The 18,699-nt window shown below is 44.7% G+C and overlaps 2 protein-coding genes across 2 annotated transcripts in view; one reads left to right on the forward strand and one right to left on the reverse strand.

Annotated features, from left to right (window-relative positions):
- PIGT (phosphatidylinositol glycan anchor biosynthesis class T) overlaps positions 1-8,866 on the reverse strand; it is a 324,961-nt gene extending 316,095 nt beyond the window's left edge. The window contains exon 1 of the mRNA XM_069652141.1: positions 8,540-8,866. Within this exon, the coding sequence (XP_069508242.1) occupies positions 8,540-8,756 (217 nt within the window). The 5' untranslated portion in view covers positions 8,757-8,866. The remainder of the gene's footprint in view (positions 1-8,539) is intronic.
- The window catches only part of CBFA2T2 (CBFA2/RUNX1 partner transcriptional co-repressor 2), a 462,052-nt gene continuing 452,210 nt past the window's right edge, over positions 8,858-18,699 (forward strand). Inside the window, exon 1 of the mRNA XM_069652143.1 lies at positions 8,858-8,879. The gene's annotated coding sequence lies outside the window, so the exon portion shown is untranslated. The remainder of the gene's footprint in view (positions 8,880-18,699) is intronic.

The following is an 18,699-nucleotide window of genomic DNA, read 5'->3' on the forward strand; positions in this document are numbered from 1 at the left end:
AGATGGGAAAACGTACACCAGCCTAGCACCAATGCCAATACAGTTGGACACCCACAAAATGACAATATTAAACAGTTAATGCAAGCAACACAGGTATGGGGGGTTAGTGATGTCCCAAATCAATGGCGAAAGATGTAGTCATATTCACCACCCAGGCACTCAAAGCCAACTGAAAGAAATCAATCAGTCGGCCATTGAATATGAAGAGTTTACTTGCTTCTGGACAAAGGGCCATTTTAGGCAAATCCCCTCGGGTGTTCTGTTAATCTTGTGCACAGACCATAGACCCATCGTGTGGGTCCTGACTGCAGGTGGTGACAAGCCCATCCTCTCCCAGTTTAGCACCCCTCCACCCCACATCTCTGTGAACCTGCAGGATTACCCTTATGAAATAAAGTAGAAACCTGGGAAAAGCCCCATTACTGCCGACTGGTTTATAGTCATAATTTCGAAAACATAATTTTGAATTACAAAAATGTCGAATTCAAAAATGTCGAAAACATACATATAATAGAAAAAGTCATTAATTCGAAAATAAAATGTCGAAAAAAAACAATCGAAAAACCAATCTTAAAAAAACTATGTAAAATGTCACAAATTCTAATGTTTTTTATGGGGGGGTCCCCCGCAACCCCCCCCATCCCAAACCCCTACCCCAACCCCCCCTCCTCCCCATGGATATACCTTCATTAATTAAATAATTAATTATTAAAAAAAACCATCCCAAACCCCTACCCCAACGCCCCCCCTCCTCCCCATCCCCCCCACCCACCATGGATATACCTTTAATTATTTTAAAAAAATATGTTTAATAAACTATTAATTATGTATTTAAACATTAATTAAAAAAAAAAAAAAATCGAGAAAAATGCGACATTTTTGTAATTCAACATTTTGACTTCCAAAAATATTGTATTCGAAAATATGACTGAAAAACCCTGCCGACTGTCTCTCCCGGCTAACCCAAATTAAGTTGAAACACGATGACAACCGTGTCAATAGGCCATGCAATGTAAAACATTCTCTAGAAACAAAATGCCCAAAGGTGAAAATTTGACACTAATGAAGGTCAAGCACCACATCAAAGGGGGTTGGTCCCAGGCAAAATACGTCAGCCAAGGGCTTAATACATTCCTCAAGGTAGCCGATTAACTGTGCCTTATACTTTGTGGTTAGCATATCATTCTACCATCACCCTCTTAATAGAAATCATACAAGCAGCATACAAGGTCCACCCAGGTGAGAACCCAGTCAACATTTAAGAGGGACATTGACAGAAGGCAGCTCTGGATCTGGCCAGATTCTTTAACAGACTACTGTAGGTCTATCATCCTAATTGACTACTTTTCCAAATGGCCTGAAGTGGACTGTGTAGATATTACAATCTCCACCAGCTGGTCCACTAGTGCAAGTGGATTTAGGTCACATGGCCTTTGCCACCCACCTGTTTAACCATGTCCATTTATTTGCTTAAATCACAGGGCATCTCTTTCCGGGTGTTCAAAGTGAAGGGCATATTAAGAAAAGGGCAATCACCAGTTGGTGCCATTGGAGCCTAGAAAGGGTTGGAACCCTTGCATCCCAAACAGCGAGTGGATCTAGGTCTTAAGTCTATTGGCTCATAAGGGATTACATTTTTCCTGCCCAACCAGGCCATGTTTAAGTTTGGGCTGCTTTGGTCCTCCGATCACTGCTCCGCCCACTCCAGCAACCCATTTCATCCGATCCACCTAGGCATCATACCTGGCACCCTTATCCCCAGTGTCCTCTTCCAACAAGAAAAACTTTACTTGTTTGGGCTCAGTATTCCCCCCCACCCCCTCTAACCTTGCATACCTTTTTGCTTATTAATGCTCACTTGGCTGGCTTACAAGCAGGGGACATCAATCTCATAAACCACATGCCACCTTCATCACACCAAAACCTGTCCCTGGTCACCTTCTGCCTTTTCTACAACATCCTCGTCCCACCCAGATGCAGCATTCAGGGAAGATAGTTGAATGGTCAGAGTAGATTGGGAAAGGCATCTTGGTCATTCATAAGATCTAAAGAGCCCTGCAAAATGTGCAGCTAAACATTAGCTGCCTCCATGTCAATTCTCACTATACAATAAGGAGTGCGACACTTTTCACCTAGTATACCCAACCATCTCATGGGTGTGGGACCTTTATGGACAAAATCACAAGCCTGCTCTTGTCTACTTCAGTCACCCACCCTAAAAACATCTTTGAATATCTCAACCTACCCGGAACCAAGGAAACCAAAAATACCAGGACGTGCTCTACTTAGCCTAGCAGGATCCTTTGGGCCATGCAAAAGTGCAAACCCGAACTCACATTAGATGAAACATCCTTTACTTTATTCTTTCCTTATTCCCCCTAACGAGTGAACCCCAACCCGCTCGAAGCATTGGCAATCAACCTAATCAATCTACCTGCCACCTCCAAAGTAAATTCCCTAATGGAATCTCCATCCAAAAAAGTAATGGTGCGACCGAGTGAAACCCTGTGCCCCATGGTACACCAATTGTAATCGTTCATTTGTAAAACGTGTATACACAAGTGCTTCAAGGCGGGAAGGGGACAAGGGAATACACAGTCATTCTTAAGCCTTGATGTTTCCAAATGATCAAAAAACGACAAGCGTACTAGGCCTGACAGCATTACTACTAGTGCAAGTGTGTTGTAATCTGGCTTAGAGAGCAGCTGTGTGTGATGTCATGATCTGGTGGAATGTTAGTGTTGGAGGTTCTACTGGGGACCGTTGGAGACAAGAGAGAAAGCTGAGAAGTATGGGTGTGGGGGTGAGCCCAGTGTTTCCCTTGTGAAGCTGACGATCGCAAGGCAGTGGAAAAGTCTTGGAGCGATTTCTTTCAACTTCGGCTGATTTCGACTAGGCACAAGAGTTCGGATCGTATTTGTATTTGTTTTATTTGGATAGCACAAACAAGGCCCGGAGGCTACCGGGCGCGTATCTTAAGTCAGTGGTTACATAACAATATAGCATTACAGAGAACACATAAATAGAACATAAGAATAAACATAGGGCTAAGATCACATTGCAGATTGGAGAGCTGATACAACCGTATACATTCAAATCAAGGTGTCAATTGGGCATCAGAGGAGACTAGCCAAAGTTTGGCTTTGTGTTTGAAGGAATTCAGGGAAGGCACATTTCTAATAAGGAGAGGCACCGAGTTCCACAGTTTGGCAGCCAGAACTGGGAAGCTGGCGCCACCGGCTGTTTGAAGCTTGAATCTAGGGATCAATAGGCTATGGCTAGCAGCAGACCTTAGTGAGCGAGGTGGGATATAATGGGTAAACAGAGAGGATAGATAACTGGGGGCCTGGTCATTCAGGCATTTGTAGGTCAGGGCAAGTGATTTTAGTGAAATCCTTTGGGAAACTGACAACCAGTGGAGGTTCTTCCTGGTTTCAGAAATGTGGGCTGATCTAGGGATGTTGAGGGCCGCTCTAATAGCGCTATTTTGTGTAATCTGTAATTTGTCATCGTGCCTGGTTTTCAGCAGGTTACAGGACATTGGGCAGGTTGGTGTCTTGGGCCGTAAGTGTGGGTGTAAGCATTGAGTTAGTTAGATTATATGTTGTGGCCCATGTTAGCCAACGGGTACCGGGGAGTTGGAGGGGCCGGTGGTGTCCTGTGTTAGGTTTTGAAGGCTGTTTGTTGCCTGTGGTGTCCTTTGTTGTGGCATTCCGTGGCGAGGATAGAACCCTGTGTAGTGGGGTTTTAATGTTTTCCCCTTTTCCATCTCCCTAGTAAGTGTGGGGGGTGTAAATGTAACGACATTCTGTAATGACTTTGCTACTGCTTTTGTTCATCGAAGGGTCGGAATGTCGTTCCAGTGAGACATTAACCTCAGGGAGTGTCCACTGAGGTTTACTCGTGAACTGAGTAATGTGAACATAAGTGCATTGGTGAGACCCCCGTTACAAGGAACACTTTCATGCAGCGTGAAACTTTATGTTCATCCAGTGTGCCATCCCTGATATCGGTGGATGAAATTACCCAGGGTCTGGCTGACATTTCAAATATTGTTTGCACCTATTTTACTGTGCATATTGTAATGTTATCTGCATTGCATAGCTTTGTATGCTTATTGTTGTGTGTGTCAGAGTGTGGAGTGCAGTGCAGAGGTGCGAGTACTATGAGTTGGTGGCGGTGCACATGTGGGGTTGCGTGTTTTTGACTGCATTGGGGTTCCTGGTGCCTGGTCTAATGCCAGGCTAGGTCACTAGGTCTGTGTGTTAGGGTGCGTGTTGAGCAGTTGACTGTAGTGTTTTTTTTCCATAGTGCCTGGTTCTGATGCTGGGGTAGGTTGCTATTTATGTTGGTCTGTGAATTTGTGGATTGAGTTGGATTTCCCATTTGTGTGTTCAGAGTTTGTTGGTGTGCTTGTTCCCATAACGTCCTGTAGTGCAGTATTGCTGTGCAGAGGCCAAAAGGCAAGTGCAAGGACTGGCCAGGGAGCCTGGGACCTGTGAGGCCCTGGAGGTGCACCAGGCGACCAGTCAGCAAAACGAAGCAGAGATTAGGGAAGAGGAGGTTAGCAAAGGAGAGGGCGAGAAAAGAAGAAGGGGAAGGTCTTGAGGAGTTTCCAGAACTTAAGGAGACCAGGCTCAAGACGGAGAGGGGTTGTTCCAGAGGGAAGCACCTGCAATGAATAAAGATCTACCAAGGAATTAGCTGAGAGCTAAGACACCAAAGAGCAAAAAAAAAAAAAAAAAAATGTTGGTGTAAAATGCGCAAACCTCAGTTCTTCCTCACCTTTCCGCTTAACCAACCGGGGACAGACTATTTAAACTAAAGCCTACTGCTACGTCCCAAAATTGCGGTAGCCTTTAATAGCAAAACTATCTCTACAACAGTCAAAACACTTTGCACACCCCTTACCAGACCAAGAATCTTTAGAGAAATGAAATGCCATCAATGATCTCTTATTTAGCAAAATTGTTAGACACAAGATGGATGCCAGTCTTGTGCTCCAATCCGCCATCTTCTATACTGTGGACCAGCAGATTCTGATCAGCCTCCAGACACAGAACGGGCTTTGCGGTAACAGTTACTCTGGTTCGTCTCCCACCTCCCGGACAAAAACCATGCTGTCTAGGTGGACACCTTCAGATCGGACCATCGTCTGGTTACATGTGGAGTACCACAGAGCTCAATCCTCTCCCTCCCAGTTATCTTTAATCTATGCATTGAACCGCTCAGATCACTCACGACAACCCACATAGCTTGCTTCACCAGTATGCAAGTGACCGCTCCGACATCACTCCCCTCTGGAAATACCTTGCTGCCATTAAAACATGAATGATAAGCACATACCAAATACTAACACCAACCTACTTTTTCAAGTTAGGAGAAAAATTATTTTTTAGGGAGCAAAAAAATAAGTGCCACTCCCAAAGGAAGCAATAATAAACAAGTAAAAATATTTGCACTGAAAAACAAATGCTTTGTAATAAATGCTGCTTGGCACCGAATTATGAATGCCTATTAAAATGTGTCTCCCCAGATCAAGCATTACCACAGGTTTCTTCCTGTGGCTCTATGTGTACTACTGGTCACAAAGGATCCATGGAGCTTTGTGCATGAATGCAGCGGGACAGGCTCCAATGTGCCTGTTCCAAATAGGGGAGTATGTTTACTCCCTAATTTTATTTTTTGGGAGTGTTTACCTGTTTGTAGGGGGTAAAAGTGGCTGATATACCCTTTGTCAGTAGAGCGGATGATGCCCCTGTACAGTTGAATATATTTCACACTATGAGATTTAGTTAGACTAAGTTAAACTGAACTTTACTGAAAAACATGGACACAACAAAGTGTTTTATAGTAGCCATGCTTTAATAATACATTGTTTAACAACTTACACTTTTAGGAATGAAATTGCAGGACAAAATAAATAAAACAAACAAAAAACAATAGAGTTAGCGCAATAAAAGCAATCAAGATTACTGCTGGTTTGCAATTATTTTTCAAGGAAATAACTTCACTGGCTAACACCATCACACAGATCCTTGCAACTAAGCAATGCTGCGATTTCCATTAACCACTTTGAACAAAGGCAGAAGGGTCCCTGAGGGCAAGGGAAGAATGCTGGGTGAGATGAGTTTTCTATGAACAAGGCAATTTAAAATTTAAAATCGCCACCTGTGCTACACAAGTGCCAAAGTAATTAGCAAACCTATAGAATGGCATAGCAAAACAGGATTTTTTGTCATGCACGGATGGCTGAACGAGGTGCACCTGGACAGATTCAACCCGACTTGTCCCCTCTGCCAAATCGATTGGCTTCATAATAGACAGCAACATCTTTCAGCGGCACACCAACAAGAAAGCCCAGACTGCATGGTACCAGATCATTAAGCCCTTCCTGCCTCTGTATAACTTTCGGACTGTGGTACCAGCTCGCATGATTGCACACATAGAAGTATTACCCTTTCTCGCTGCTTGCCTCTTCACTGGTTAAAAAAAAAATGCGACCACGTTCCCTCCATCTAGTACAACCTTCATTACCACTCTATCCCTGCCAGGACCCTTTTGTAAACTGCCTGCATCAACTACAAGGCAACCATCGCCCACATGTCAACCTACCTTGGAAAAACAACAACTTGGGTTGTGCATGCACCATTAGGAGTCAAGCCATTGCTAGTCGGGAACCCAGCCGCAAGAAAAAATCATGGAAACAGTCCTAAATGGGGGTCAGCAGGTTGAGGAGGTGGTAGATTATGTCCTTGAGATGTACAAGGACACCCCCCCCCCCCCCAACTCTGTCCTTAAAGTCTCACCCTTTGAGGCCATGCAACCTTTAACCAGACATCGTCAAGGGCAGTACGTCATGGGCAGTATCTGTAGGAAAGTGTTCAAAATGTAGGAGGCAAGAGACTCTAAGCTGCCGGACCGCAGACAAAGCTCTGGATTTCAAGGAGAACAAACTCATCCACATTAGGCAGCCTGCTCACAAAGAAAAAAAAGTTACCATCAAAATAGAACCAGTCCTGGACAGTGCAGTTTGGAATGACAAGAGTCGAAAAATGCCCACGAGGCTTGACATTCCATGCCCAGCAACAAGGGGAGGGGAGGCTCCCTTGCGGGCGTGGTGCCTAATTGGCAACAATGCTATCCAATCAACCAGTGGGACAACTCACCTATCACCCAGTAAAGAGAAGAGTTGGGGAGCTCCCATAGAGAATGTAGGGGGAAGTATTTAATGGTGCGCTGGATATAAGAGCCTTGACTAGGACCCCACAGAGAATGAAAGGGGTTTCTCCATCAGCAGGAGAAGGTCCACGGGGACATAACCACTCAGTTGCAGATTGAATGAAGGATAGGGAACGACGCTGGTAGGCTCATAGCTCCTCCCCCGTTTGCTGCATCGATGTTTTGTGGTGTTGCTTCCCCGTGTTGTTTTTCAATTCCTTCTTTCCTCTTTTTACACCTCCACCCTGTTGGATTCTACAAGCAGTTAAGTATGCCATTACTAAGGTGAATTCGTCATGCGAGTTGCTACGGGTAGGTGGTCGGTTGTGGTACTCTGCCGAATAAATCTTACTGCTTTAATCACCTTCTTGGTCCTCCGCTGAAGAGTACATATTGCTTTTCCACGTAGCCTTCAGTAGAATGGCACTGCACCACTGACTGCATACATGCTGCATCTACACTCTGCAATAACCTCAAGGAATGTTTCACGGTTCTTATTGTATTTTAAGCCAACTGTGCCATTTCCTTCCTAGTATTACCAGTGTTATGAGCCCTGGCTAAGAGGTTGCAGCTTAAATGAAATAAATGATCAGGCATTTTCTATTTAACCAAATATTTTCCGTAGCTTCCCAATGTGAAGCTACCACACAAATAACAGGAATGTTTAATAGTTCTGAAAGGAATAGACACAAAACAAGGCTTGTGTGTGAAAGATAGGCAAGCAATGTTATTAAACTAGAAACCGCTACTGTATTGAACAGTGAAACTAAGCAACTACCAAGTTCTTAAATTTCCTAATTCCAGCAGCAGTCTCGACCAACTTAGCCATATCAAGTGGCACATACAGTGGTGAAACGGTCTACAAGTAAAGCAGGACCCTCTGCTTGTCAGGCTAATGCCTAAATGTCCCCTTAGTGACACTTGTTAGTGACAGTCCCTCTCTAGATCAATCTGTTGTGAGACTGGTATTTAGAGGACAAGTTAATGAGATGAAGGCTGATCTCAATGCTAAAAACTCACTTTTTCATTTCTCATGAATACCATTTGGGTCAGGGGCCGCAGTCATTTCCTGCGATCCGAGCTGGATCACAAATCATTTAATCTTCTGCGATGTCATCTGGTCAAAGGACATGGCATGGTTATTATTCTGACATCTGGCGTACACTAATTATTAAGTTTAACACTAAAAACATGTTGTGGAATAAGAAACAGTGAGGTCTTAGACCTTGGAAATCCAGTACCGTAGTAGGAACATAGAATCGTGCTCAGATTGAGATCATCCTCTAACCCCCTGGCGCTGCATCCATTAGCTCCCCACCTCGCTGCCTCTGCAAGTCCCAGTCCCAGCGGCTTCTGAATTGGAAGGTGGCCGCGATGTCACCGGAACTCAGCGGAGTGATGAGCAACTCCTCCTGCAGCTGATCCGCGAAGTCAGTCTCAGGGTACGATTCTGCTGTTGTGTCCCTGTCGGGACCGGCTCCAAAGACTTTCGCTCCCCACAAACACAACACCAAACCTACTCTCAAAGCCGCCATCTTTGGAAGCAGTGAAGCCGCGCTTCCGCATCCGAGTTAATTTGACGATAGAGTATGAAAAATGTAGAGCAGCGCACAACTTCCGGTGAGGGGCGTGTCCTGCTTAACCTTACTCAGCATGAAGTGAGACTAATTTCACTGTTCTTTCTTTTGTGTTTGGTTGTTGTGATTTTCAGGAGTTTCATTTTTTTACATTTTTTATCACTCTATAAGACTTTTATTCAGCACAGCCACAGAGCTATAAAGGTAAATACAATTCCATGATGAAATCTCATACATTAAACGATACTGCAGACCGATATATACATGCATAATATTAAAAACACAGATACGTTGGGGGGAGAAATAGTTATTTACAAAACCGTTCAATTTTGCATTTTAAGGGCAAATGGCCACAGAATTCTGACAATTTTAACTTGGGGGACAGTATTTACTCTCAACCCCCACTGCTAGATTGTACTTGATAGGACAAGTCACCCTGCAGAATGTTATACATCATTGCCTCTACATCTAGGTCCAGGCACGCCAGTGGCACACAGTTGTTACCATATTTTTCCTCGACTTCTAAAAAGAGAGTCCATGTTACTGTCTTTCCATCATTATCACTAGGGCCAGCCCTGTGATTTGTGGGGCCAAGTGCGGCAAATTAACTGCAAGGCCCCTTCATTTGCATTTGATGATATCACAGGAAGTGACATCACAGGAACTGACATCACAAGATAATGACCACTTTGTATGTAGGCAGGAGCAAAAACATGGTAAAAACACACACATATATATATATATATTCAATGAAAAAACTTTGTTAAAGGGACGTTATGGTTAAGTTGCACTAATAAAAACCTTTCAAATTCACTGAAAAAACTTCGTTAAAGGGACGTTATGGTTAAGTTGGCATAATAAAAACCTATGCAATTCAAAGAAAAAACGAAAAAACCCTGAAATTCGCCAGTTAATGTAAGCTACGCAACCATAACTCGCGCCACCACCGTGCACTGCTTAGACTAACACCCAGGACATCAAAGATGACATCACAAATGTTATTGATGACATCACTGATGACATCACATATCTGGGCCACTTGTTTTTGTTCCATGACATATATATGTTATGTTATGTTACTTTGCATTTATATAGCGCCCTATGTATCATTGGTATGGTCTGAAGGCGCTGGTAGGTTGAACGCCCTCGGGAACCGAAGTTCAAGTCAGTAGAGAGAGTCAAAGGTGCTTGTGAACACCGGCTATGTGTGCAGCTGGCGTGGCATTCGTGTATTAGCTGCTTCATAGCGGTAGGTGCGGAGGTTGAGAGATCAGGGGTATGTGTTAGTTCTGGCAGGTTTTATCCAGACCGGTTCTGGCTGCGTTAGGCCTGAGGAGAACGACTGGCTTGCGGGTGTGAAACCAGCAGTGATTAGTTAGAGTGATGTGGAGTATGAGGCAGATATTGGTATGAGAACAGCTATACCGAATGGTGTCATAGTATCTCTGTGTTCTAGTTTAATGGTGGTGTAAAGAGGAGAGTAAGCATGGTGATGTGATAGGATGGTTTACATACTCCGAACCATTCCACGCACTCTGAACCATTCCACGCACTCTGAACCATTCCATGCGCTCCGAACGATTCCACATGCTCTGAACCATTCCACTCATCCGCTCTACGCACTCATCCGCTCTTACGCACCTCTCCTCCCTTCCACACTCATTCAATCTTATGCACTCGTCTGCTCTATACATTCCTCAGTTCTGCCCACTAGTTCTGCCCACTCCTCTGCTCTGCGCACTCCTCCGCCCTGCGCACCCATCTGCTCTGCGTACTCATCCGCTCCACGCACCCATCCGCTCCATGCACTCAACTGCTCTATGCACTCGTTCTTTCCACGCACTCATCTGCTATATGTACTCGTCAGTTCTACAAAGTCGTTCGCTCATAGGCACTCATCCGCTCCGTGCACTCATCCGCTTTATACACTCATCTGCTCTATACACTCATCCGCTCAGTACATTCATCTACTCCTACGTTCTAAACACTCCTCCGCACTTCTACACTCATCCGCTCTGCAGCTACGTCCGCTCTACACACTCATCTGGCCTACACTAATTCGCCTTGCACATTCATCTGTTCTATGCACTCCTGCGTTCTAGACACTGCTCTGCACTTATGCACTCATCCGCTCACACAATCGTCCGCTCTACATACTCATCAGCTCTACACACTCATCCGCCCAGTACACTCATCTGCCCAATACACTCATCCGCTCAATATACTCGTCAGTTCTATACATTCATCCGTTTTATACACTCATCCGATCCACACACTTATCTGTTCAACGCATTTGTCCGCTCAGCGTGCTCATCCGTTCCACGCGCTTCATCCATTCTAACGATTTCTTCCACTCCATTCACTTTGTTCATTGATCAAGCATTATAGATTAAGGCCATGTCACTTGTCATACGCACTGGATCCGTTCCGTGCTCTCTATCTATTTCATGCACTACTCTCGTCTCGGTTACATGAATCTTCAATTCTGTACTTTCCACTTATTCCATGCACTCATGCGGTCGGAGTCATCTGTCTGTGCACTCATCAGACGCTTCTATTCATCTTTCCATCCTTTTCTCTTTATTCATTTTGCCCGTTTTGATCATTTTGTCCATTGCACTCATTACATCTATTTCATTAATTTATACTTCATTACTGTTATTGTATAATTTATTCTTTTTATCCAGTTCACTGCTTTGGTCTATTTTACTCGTTCTATTCTGTTTGTCCTTTTAGTTTACATTAGGGATTATTAGTTGTCGATTTCTCACATGGATCTTGATGTTGTATTGTTATTTGTCTTATTGTTATTCAGGATCTAGTAGTTTGTTGGATTGGTGTCATTGCGCTGCTCTTATACTGTTTGGGTAAGTTTGCGTACGGGTTGGTTTTTAGGGGAAGAGCCAGGTTTTCAGTAATTTGCGAAAAGACATTAGATCTTCAGTTAGGCGGATGTGGGGTGGGAGTGCATTCCACAGCGTGGGGGCCAAGGCTGAGAATGATGATCCGCCTAACCCGACTGAGTTTGTTTTAGGTATGACTAGGAGGCCGGCTGAGCTTGATCTTAGAGGACGTGGAGGGTGAAAGGGTTTTAGTTTGTTTTGAAGATATTGAGGTCCGGTTTTATGCAATGCTCGATGAGAAATTCATAAGGTTTTGAAAGTCACCCTTCGGGCCACTGGGAGCCAATGCAGAGTCTTAAGGCCTGGGGAGATGTGGTCTCTCGGGCCGAGCGTAAGTAGCAGTTTGGCTTCAGCGTTTTGGGCTCTTTGAAGTTTATTCAGTTGGTAAGCGTGGGCTCCGAGGTAGAGGGGGTTTGCGTAGTCTAGTCTTGATATAACAATTGATTGGACCGCAGAGAGTCTGTTGGGAAAGGAGAGATATGGAAAGATGCGCCTAAGAGTTTTAAGGTGGTAGTGGCAGGGCTTTGAGACGTTGTTGACTTGGCACGAGAGTGTTAGGTCAGAGTCAAGGGTGCATCCAAGGTTTTTTACTGAGTTAGAGGGAGTCGGTGAGTTGCCCATGGCGGATGGCCAGGGTAGTGGGTGTGGAAGAAGTTCGGTGTTGCCACATACCATGATTTCAGTTTTGGAGGGGTTTAACAAGAGGTGGCTTTGGGTCATCCAGAGCTCTATATCAAGGAGGCAGGAGGCGAGGTCTGGTCGGCAGTTGGGTTTTGAGTTCAGGAGTTTTACAATTAGTTGAGTGTCATCAGCGTAACACAGGATGTTGTGTGAACGAATTATTGGTAGGAGGGTAGTCAAGTAGAGATTGAACAAGAGGGCAGAAAGGCATGCTCCTTGTGGGACTCCCGTGTCGACTCGTCGGGCTTGTGAGGAATAGGTGGAGAGTATCGTTATTTGGTACCTATCTTTGAGGAATGAGGCTATCCATTTGAGCGTGGTTCCACGAATTCCTAGGGAGTGGAGGCGGTCAAGGAGGATTGAGTGATTGATTGTGTCAAAGGCGGCAGATAGGTCAAGAAGGATTAATGCGGTGCATCCCGCGGAGTCTGCCGTGATTTTAAGGTCATCCCAGATTGAAGTTAGGGTGGTTTCAGTTCCGTGACGGACTCTGAAACCTGATTGTGCAGGGTCAAGGAGATTGTTGGCTTCAACAAAGGCATTTAGTTGGGAGTAGGCGGTTTGGTCAATGAGTTTGGCAAGGAATCTGGTGTTTGAGATGGGGCGGTAGTTTTTGGGCTCGAGAGGGTCAAGGGAAGTTTTTTTTAAAAAGCGGTTTGACATGAACTATTTTGAATGCGTTGGGAAAAATACCTGAGTAAAGGGAGTCATTTATGATTGATCTTGTGTGTTCTCCTGTGCAGGTAGAAGCGAAAATGTCTTTGAGGGATGTGGCCATGCACGGGTCTAGCAGAGAGCCGGATGGTTTGCGGGCAGAGAGCAGCTTGAGAAATTGGTCGGGTGACATTGGACTAAAGGAATAGAATGTTGATTGCTTAGTGGTCTCGGGCAGGGGGTTGGCCGGTATGGGGGAGGGTTGCCTGGTGGATGTAAGAGATCCAGTTTGGTAGTTAGTGCATTTGTTCTTTCGAGAGCCGTGGCGTAAAAGTGGAGAGAAAGTGAGTCGCACAGTGATTGTGAGGGGGTCGGGACGGTGGTAGAGCATGCCGGTTTGGTGAATTTGGAGATGATTTTGTGATGTTCTTTGCTGTGGTTTTTGCAGTTTAGGATTCGGGAGTTGTAGTGGGCTTTTTTTGCTTTCTGGATTTCGGCCTTGTACTGAGGAAGGTGACGGGCTAAGGTGGCTCTGCTCTCTTGGGTTTTGTCTTTCTGCCATTTGCGTTCTAGGTTTTTATATAGTTGTTTAGTGGCCTTCAAGTCAGGTGTGAACCATCTAGGGAACAGGCCACGGCGGGCTGATGGTTTACAAGAGGGTGTGAGTCGCATTAGTGAGGTGTTGAGCCATGAGTCGAAGGCGTCGGGGGTTATTCGTTTATTGAGTTGGCAGGTAGGTGGAGGAGACTGGAGGAGTGCGTCGGCTAGGTCAGGAACGATTATTAGTTTTTTCCAGCATTTGCGTAGATCCGGAGGTTCAGACTCAAGTACGGGAAGCGGGTCGGGTGAGCAGATGGCGAAAGAAACAATGAAGTGGTCGGACCAGATGATAGGGGTGGGGGGGGTTTAGATGTACCCGGTTGTGGGAGCTAAAGATGGCATCAAGAGTGTGTCCTTTATAGTGAGTCGGACCGTTTATGTGGGGTTGGAGGTTAATTGAGTCTAGACCGTCAACCAGAGAGTGTGCCATAGGGTTGGTGCGGATGTCGAGCCATATGTTGAAATCTTCAAGAAGGGTGAGGTTGGGATGGTTTAGTTGAAGAGTAGCAATAGAGTCGCAGAGGTGGTTTGCGAATTGTCTATCGTAGCCAGGTGGTCTGCAGATTATTAGGAAGGTGTGTGAGAACGACGGGGAGAGGGATAGTTTAACAAGGAGTGATTCGCAGAAAGGAATGGAAGGTTGATTGTCGATGACTGAGGCGTGGAAGTGAGACTTGAAGACGAATGCTATTCCCCCGCCTCCAGAGGGACGGTTCAGTGGGATGAGGGAGTAGTCGGGGGGGGGGGCATCATAGGCAATTGGGGCAAAGTCGTCAGAGAACCAAGTTTCAGTGATGAAAACCAGGTCTGGTTTGTCAGAGGCGAGGAGGTCAAAGATGCTGTGTCTGTTTTTTGCTACGGATCGGCCGTTAAATAGGATGTAATTCACTTTGGTAGGTGGGGTTGGTGTCGGAGCTGCAGCGGAAGGGGGTTGGGGGGGAAGAGGGTGGAAACTAGAGAGGGAGAGCGGTGGGGTGATTGATGATCGATGGGAAAAGTGGGCGAGCAGAAAAGTTGGCAGATTTCGGGTGGGAGTGGTTGGATATATGTGTTAGGGTGATTGGGTTTGGCACGGGGGATTTGGAGGTAGGGTGTGGGCGGTTAGGAGTTACAGTTGCAGTCAGTGAGAAATTGAGGGAGAGGGGTTTCAGGAAGGGTGAGGCGAGGGGGATGGCGGTGATTGGGGGAATGAGGTGGTGGGTCGAGACAGGGGAGGCGATTAGTGGTGAGAGATTGAGGGGGACCAGGTACGTTTCCTCTTTAGTGTCTTTTTTGCAAATGGTGTGTGAGAGAGGGGGAGAGGGATGATGCTTCTGTTCTTGCTAGCGCTAGGCATGCAGTTTTTAGGGAGGGGAAGGGGTGTGGTCAGCGGGGGATGATGGTGGGGGTTAGTGGGAAAAGCGGGGGGTGCATGATTGCAGGGCAGGGTGTGTCCGGCATGATAGTGGGGGGAGCGTGCATGACCAACGTGGGCTGGTCGGTGGAGGGGATCGGGGGAGCAGTGGTCTAAGGGTGGTTGGCTCGCCACCGTGCCCCTCTGGCTTGGTGTTTGGAAAGGGGAAGGGTAGGGGGTGGGAAGGTTTGGGAAGGGGGGGATGGGAGGCAAGGCTGGCCAAAGAGTGGAGGCGGTCCACGGTGGTCGTTTCCGGCAGACCCTGGTGGGTTGGATGCACTCATGGTTAGTACGTGCTATTAGGTGTAGTTTCAGGTGCGATTTGCACTTTGTCGGACTTTATAAGTTTGGCTATATTATTGGGAGAGATTAGTCTTGGTTTCAGGGTTCTACTGAGCAGGGTGGTGTTATTCACTTATTCTAGGTTTTGGTGTATTTAATTGTAACTAGGCTGCATATTTTATGCTGTTTTGAGGTGTAGCTATACCTTAGGATATGCTGCTAGGCGGTCTATTTAGTTGCGACTACAGTATAGTTACGCTTTAGGGTAGACCTTCTTCTAGCAAGCTGGAATACGGGAAAGCTATTGGGAGAAATTGAATGTAGTAACGCCACAGGTATGCTTTTAGGTGGACTTTTAAGTGCAGTCTGGGGGGAGTATCTAATTGTATAGGCCAGGTGGTTTTGTTCACTGGCAGTCAGAATAATGAATTTAAAAAGGTGCTATATATCTAGATGTTAACCTTGTCATATGTTCTTTAAGTACTTTCCTTAGGATTTGGTCTCAGCTCATGGTGCACATACATGGGGAAATGAGCAGGCCTCAAACACACAATTCATTTGTATACATGAAGATAAACTTTAATGTCATTAATATTTTCTGATGATGCAGTTTCTTTCTTCCTTACTTTAGTTTCCCTGTATGTGCCTCTGATTTGTATGCATTGTTGTGCTTCATATGTTTTGTTTGTACCAGCAGAAGTGCTGTAAGTCTTGAATTGTTAGCTAGTTATTACATGTTTAACATTACTCAAAACTCTGATAAGGGAGCATTCATTATTGTACTATCCAAAATTACAATATTATAAATAGTGTACTTCTATGGTGCATGCTGCAGTCATTGCCTATGTTTATATATGATTAGATTTCTGTATTACCAACAACACTCCAAAACAATTATATTAGATGAGTACATTCTTTAATAGATTAAGTAGTTCATGATAGGTCTCCCGATCACTCCTGTCATCTTGTTATCAACATTATAAACACAACTTCTTGTAGAGACTTTTCATCAAAATGTATTTCATGTGTGATGTCATCAGTGATATCATCAATGACATTTGTGATGTCATCTTTGATGTCCTGGGTGTTAGTCTTAGCAGTGCACGGTGGTGGCGCGACTTATGGTTGCTTAGCTTACCATAACTGGCGAATTTCAGGGGGTTTTCGGTTTTACTTGGAACCATAACGTCCGTTTAACAAAGTTTTTCCTTTGAATTTCATAGGTTTTCATTAGTCCAACTTAACCATAACGTCCCTTTAACAAAGTTTTTTCAGTGAATTTGAAAGGTTTTTATTAGTGCAACGTAACCATAACGTTTTCATTGAATTTCATAGGTTTTTACCAGTGTATGCTATTTTCCTACAACTTACTAATATCATACTTACCCAATATAGCAATATTTGTGTACAATTTCCAAATTTTCACCTTAGAACTCTGCCATTTCACACCATCTGGAATAATTTTGAACACTTCTATACACTCCTTGCAACTATTTCAACTAGTTTTGCATCCGTCGACGTCTACGAACATCTGACGTCATAGCGGACCTTCTGGACAGTGCCACATGACCATACGCTGACGCGCGGCATGATGACATGTCTGCGAACCCGTCCGCACTACACGATAAGATCTCTGCTTGGCAGACAGTTCAGAACTGCATTTTCTACTGATCTAGGAACTTCCAACTTAAACATTTCCCTTGCACAGCTCCAACACCTATTCCTACTCATTATCCATTAACAAGCTAGTACAAAGTACATACTTTTAGCAAAACTGCTATTTATCTTAAAATGGCATCAGCTAATGCCATCCCTCCACCCCAAGAGCAACCACCACTGCTGTAATCAAGGAGCATGAGAAACAGTGGCCCGTAACTTAGAAATTTCACACACGCAACATTTTCCCTTGTCCACCTACCCCTCCATATTAGTGTTTGGTTGCTCCTCCCTCATTTCCCTCCCCACCTTTTCGTTCTCAGCTCTCCTACCAAAAACAAATACATCCAAAAACAACATATTCCTTTAGGAACCACCTTTCACAGTTACAAAATAGAATAAAAAAAAAAAAAGTATAGACTCAATCTACTTTATATTTCTCAGTAAAGTACATAGACTAAATAAGATTTTCCAACATTTCCATTTGCATTTTGTGCTATGCTAATGGGAATATTGTGGCGTTCATCCTCTGTTCCAGGGAATGGACCGGTGGATACCAGCCCAGCAGCCCAAGTTATCTGCCCAAGCGAAGCGAGGGTGGATAACGAGTTCTCTCGACCATTATCCCCCCATTCCAGCCCCTGAAATGGGGGATGAAGGTCATTAGCACCCTAGGTTCCCAAAGCGGGAACCCGGGATGCTAAAAAATAGGATTTTTCTTCCAACACCGGGACGCCTGCGGTGTCCAGGTGTAGGAAGGAAAATCTGTTTCCAGGATGGCCACCATGGAAAGAGAAGGTGAGGGTTCCATACAGGGCCCCTCTTCGCTTTCCATAGCAGCCTACAGAAGGCAAAAAGAGAACCCTATGACCATATTACCACAAGCACATTTTTCTTCCCTTTCAAATCTATCCTATTTTCAAATACCTTTACCACAAAGCCAGACCCAGGTGGACATGGCCACTTTAATCCTATGTTTTGTCCCTTGTGGTCATAGCCAGTACCCAGATTGTCTGGATCATGACCTTATTCCATGACCCGGACAATCTGGCCACTTCCCATGGCCACAGGCTACCCCTCAGTCACTAGAGGTATACCGCTATTTTTTGTATCTGCATTATGACACTTGTCAAATAATAAAACACTGGCACATTTGCAAAACCATGCTTGTAAGTCCTTGCCAATGCTCCTTATGCAAGTTTGCTGGAAATCCACCCATGTTTTATTTTTTCAAAAGTGTCAAATGTATGCACATACAATCGTCATATAACCTAGACCCCACTTGAGAAAATCCATTCAGACTTTACAAAAACATCTAAATCTAGATCTATAATCTTTTTGCAAACCTTTGTGTAGATTTATCAAATGGCACTACATTTATAAGCCTTTACAATATTTTAGGACCCCCACTCTAATTTTGCTCCCTCTTGACAGAATCCCACCAAACATCGCAAAAACATGTATATCTTGTTCTATTATCAGTTTGCCAAATGAAGTGTAGATTCGTCAAATGGCACCTCATTTATAAGCCTTTACATTATTTTGGGACCCCCCTCTAATTTTGCCCCCTCTTCACAAAATCCTACCAAACTTCGGAAAAACATTCCTACGTAAATGTATTATCAGTTTCCCAACTTAAGTGAGGATTCGTCAAATGGCACCTCATTTATAAGCCTTTACATTATTTTGGGACCCCCCCTCTAATTTTGCCCCCTCATGACAGAATCCCACC

This window comes from Ambystoma mexicanum, chromosome 3p (assembly GCF_040938575.1).
Source record: "Ambystoma mexicanum isolate Mex_15411 chromosome 3p, UKY_AmexF1_1, whole genome shotgun sequence".
Taxonomy (NCBI): Eukaryota; Metazoa; Chordata; class Amphibia; order Caudata; family Ambystomatidae; genus Ambystoma; species Ambystoma mexicanum.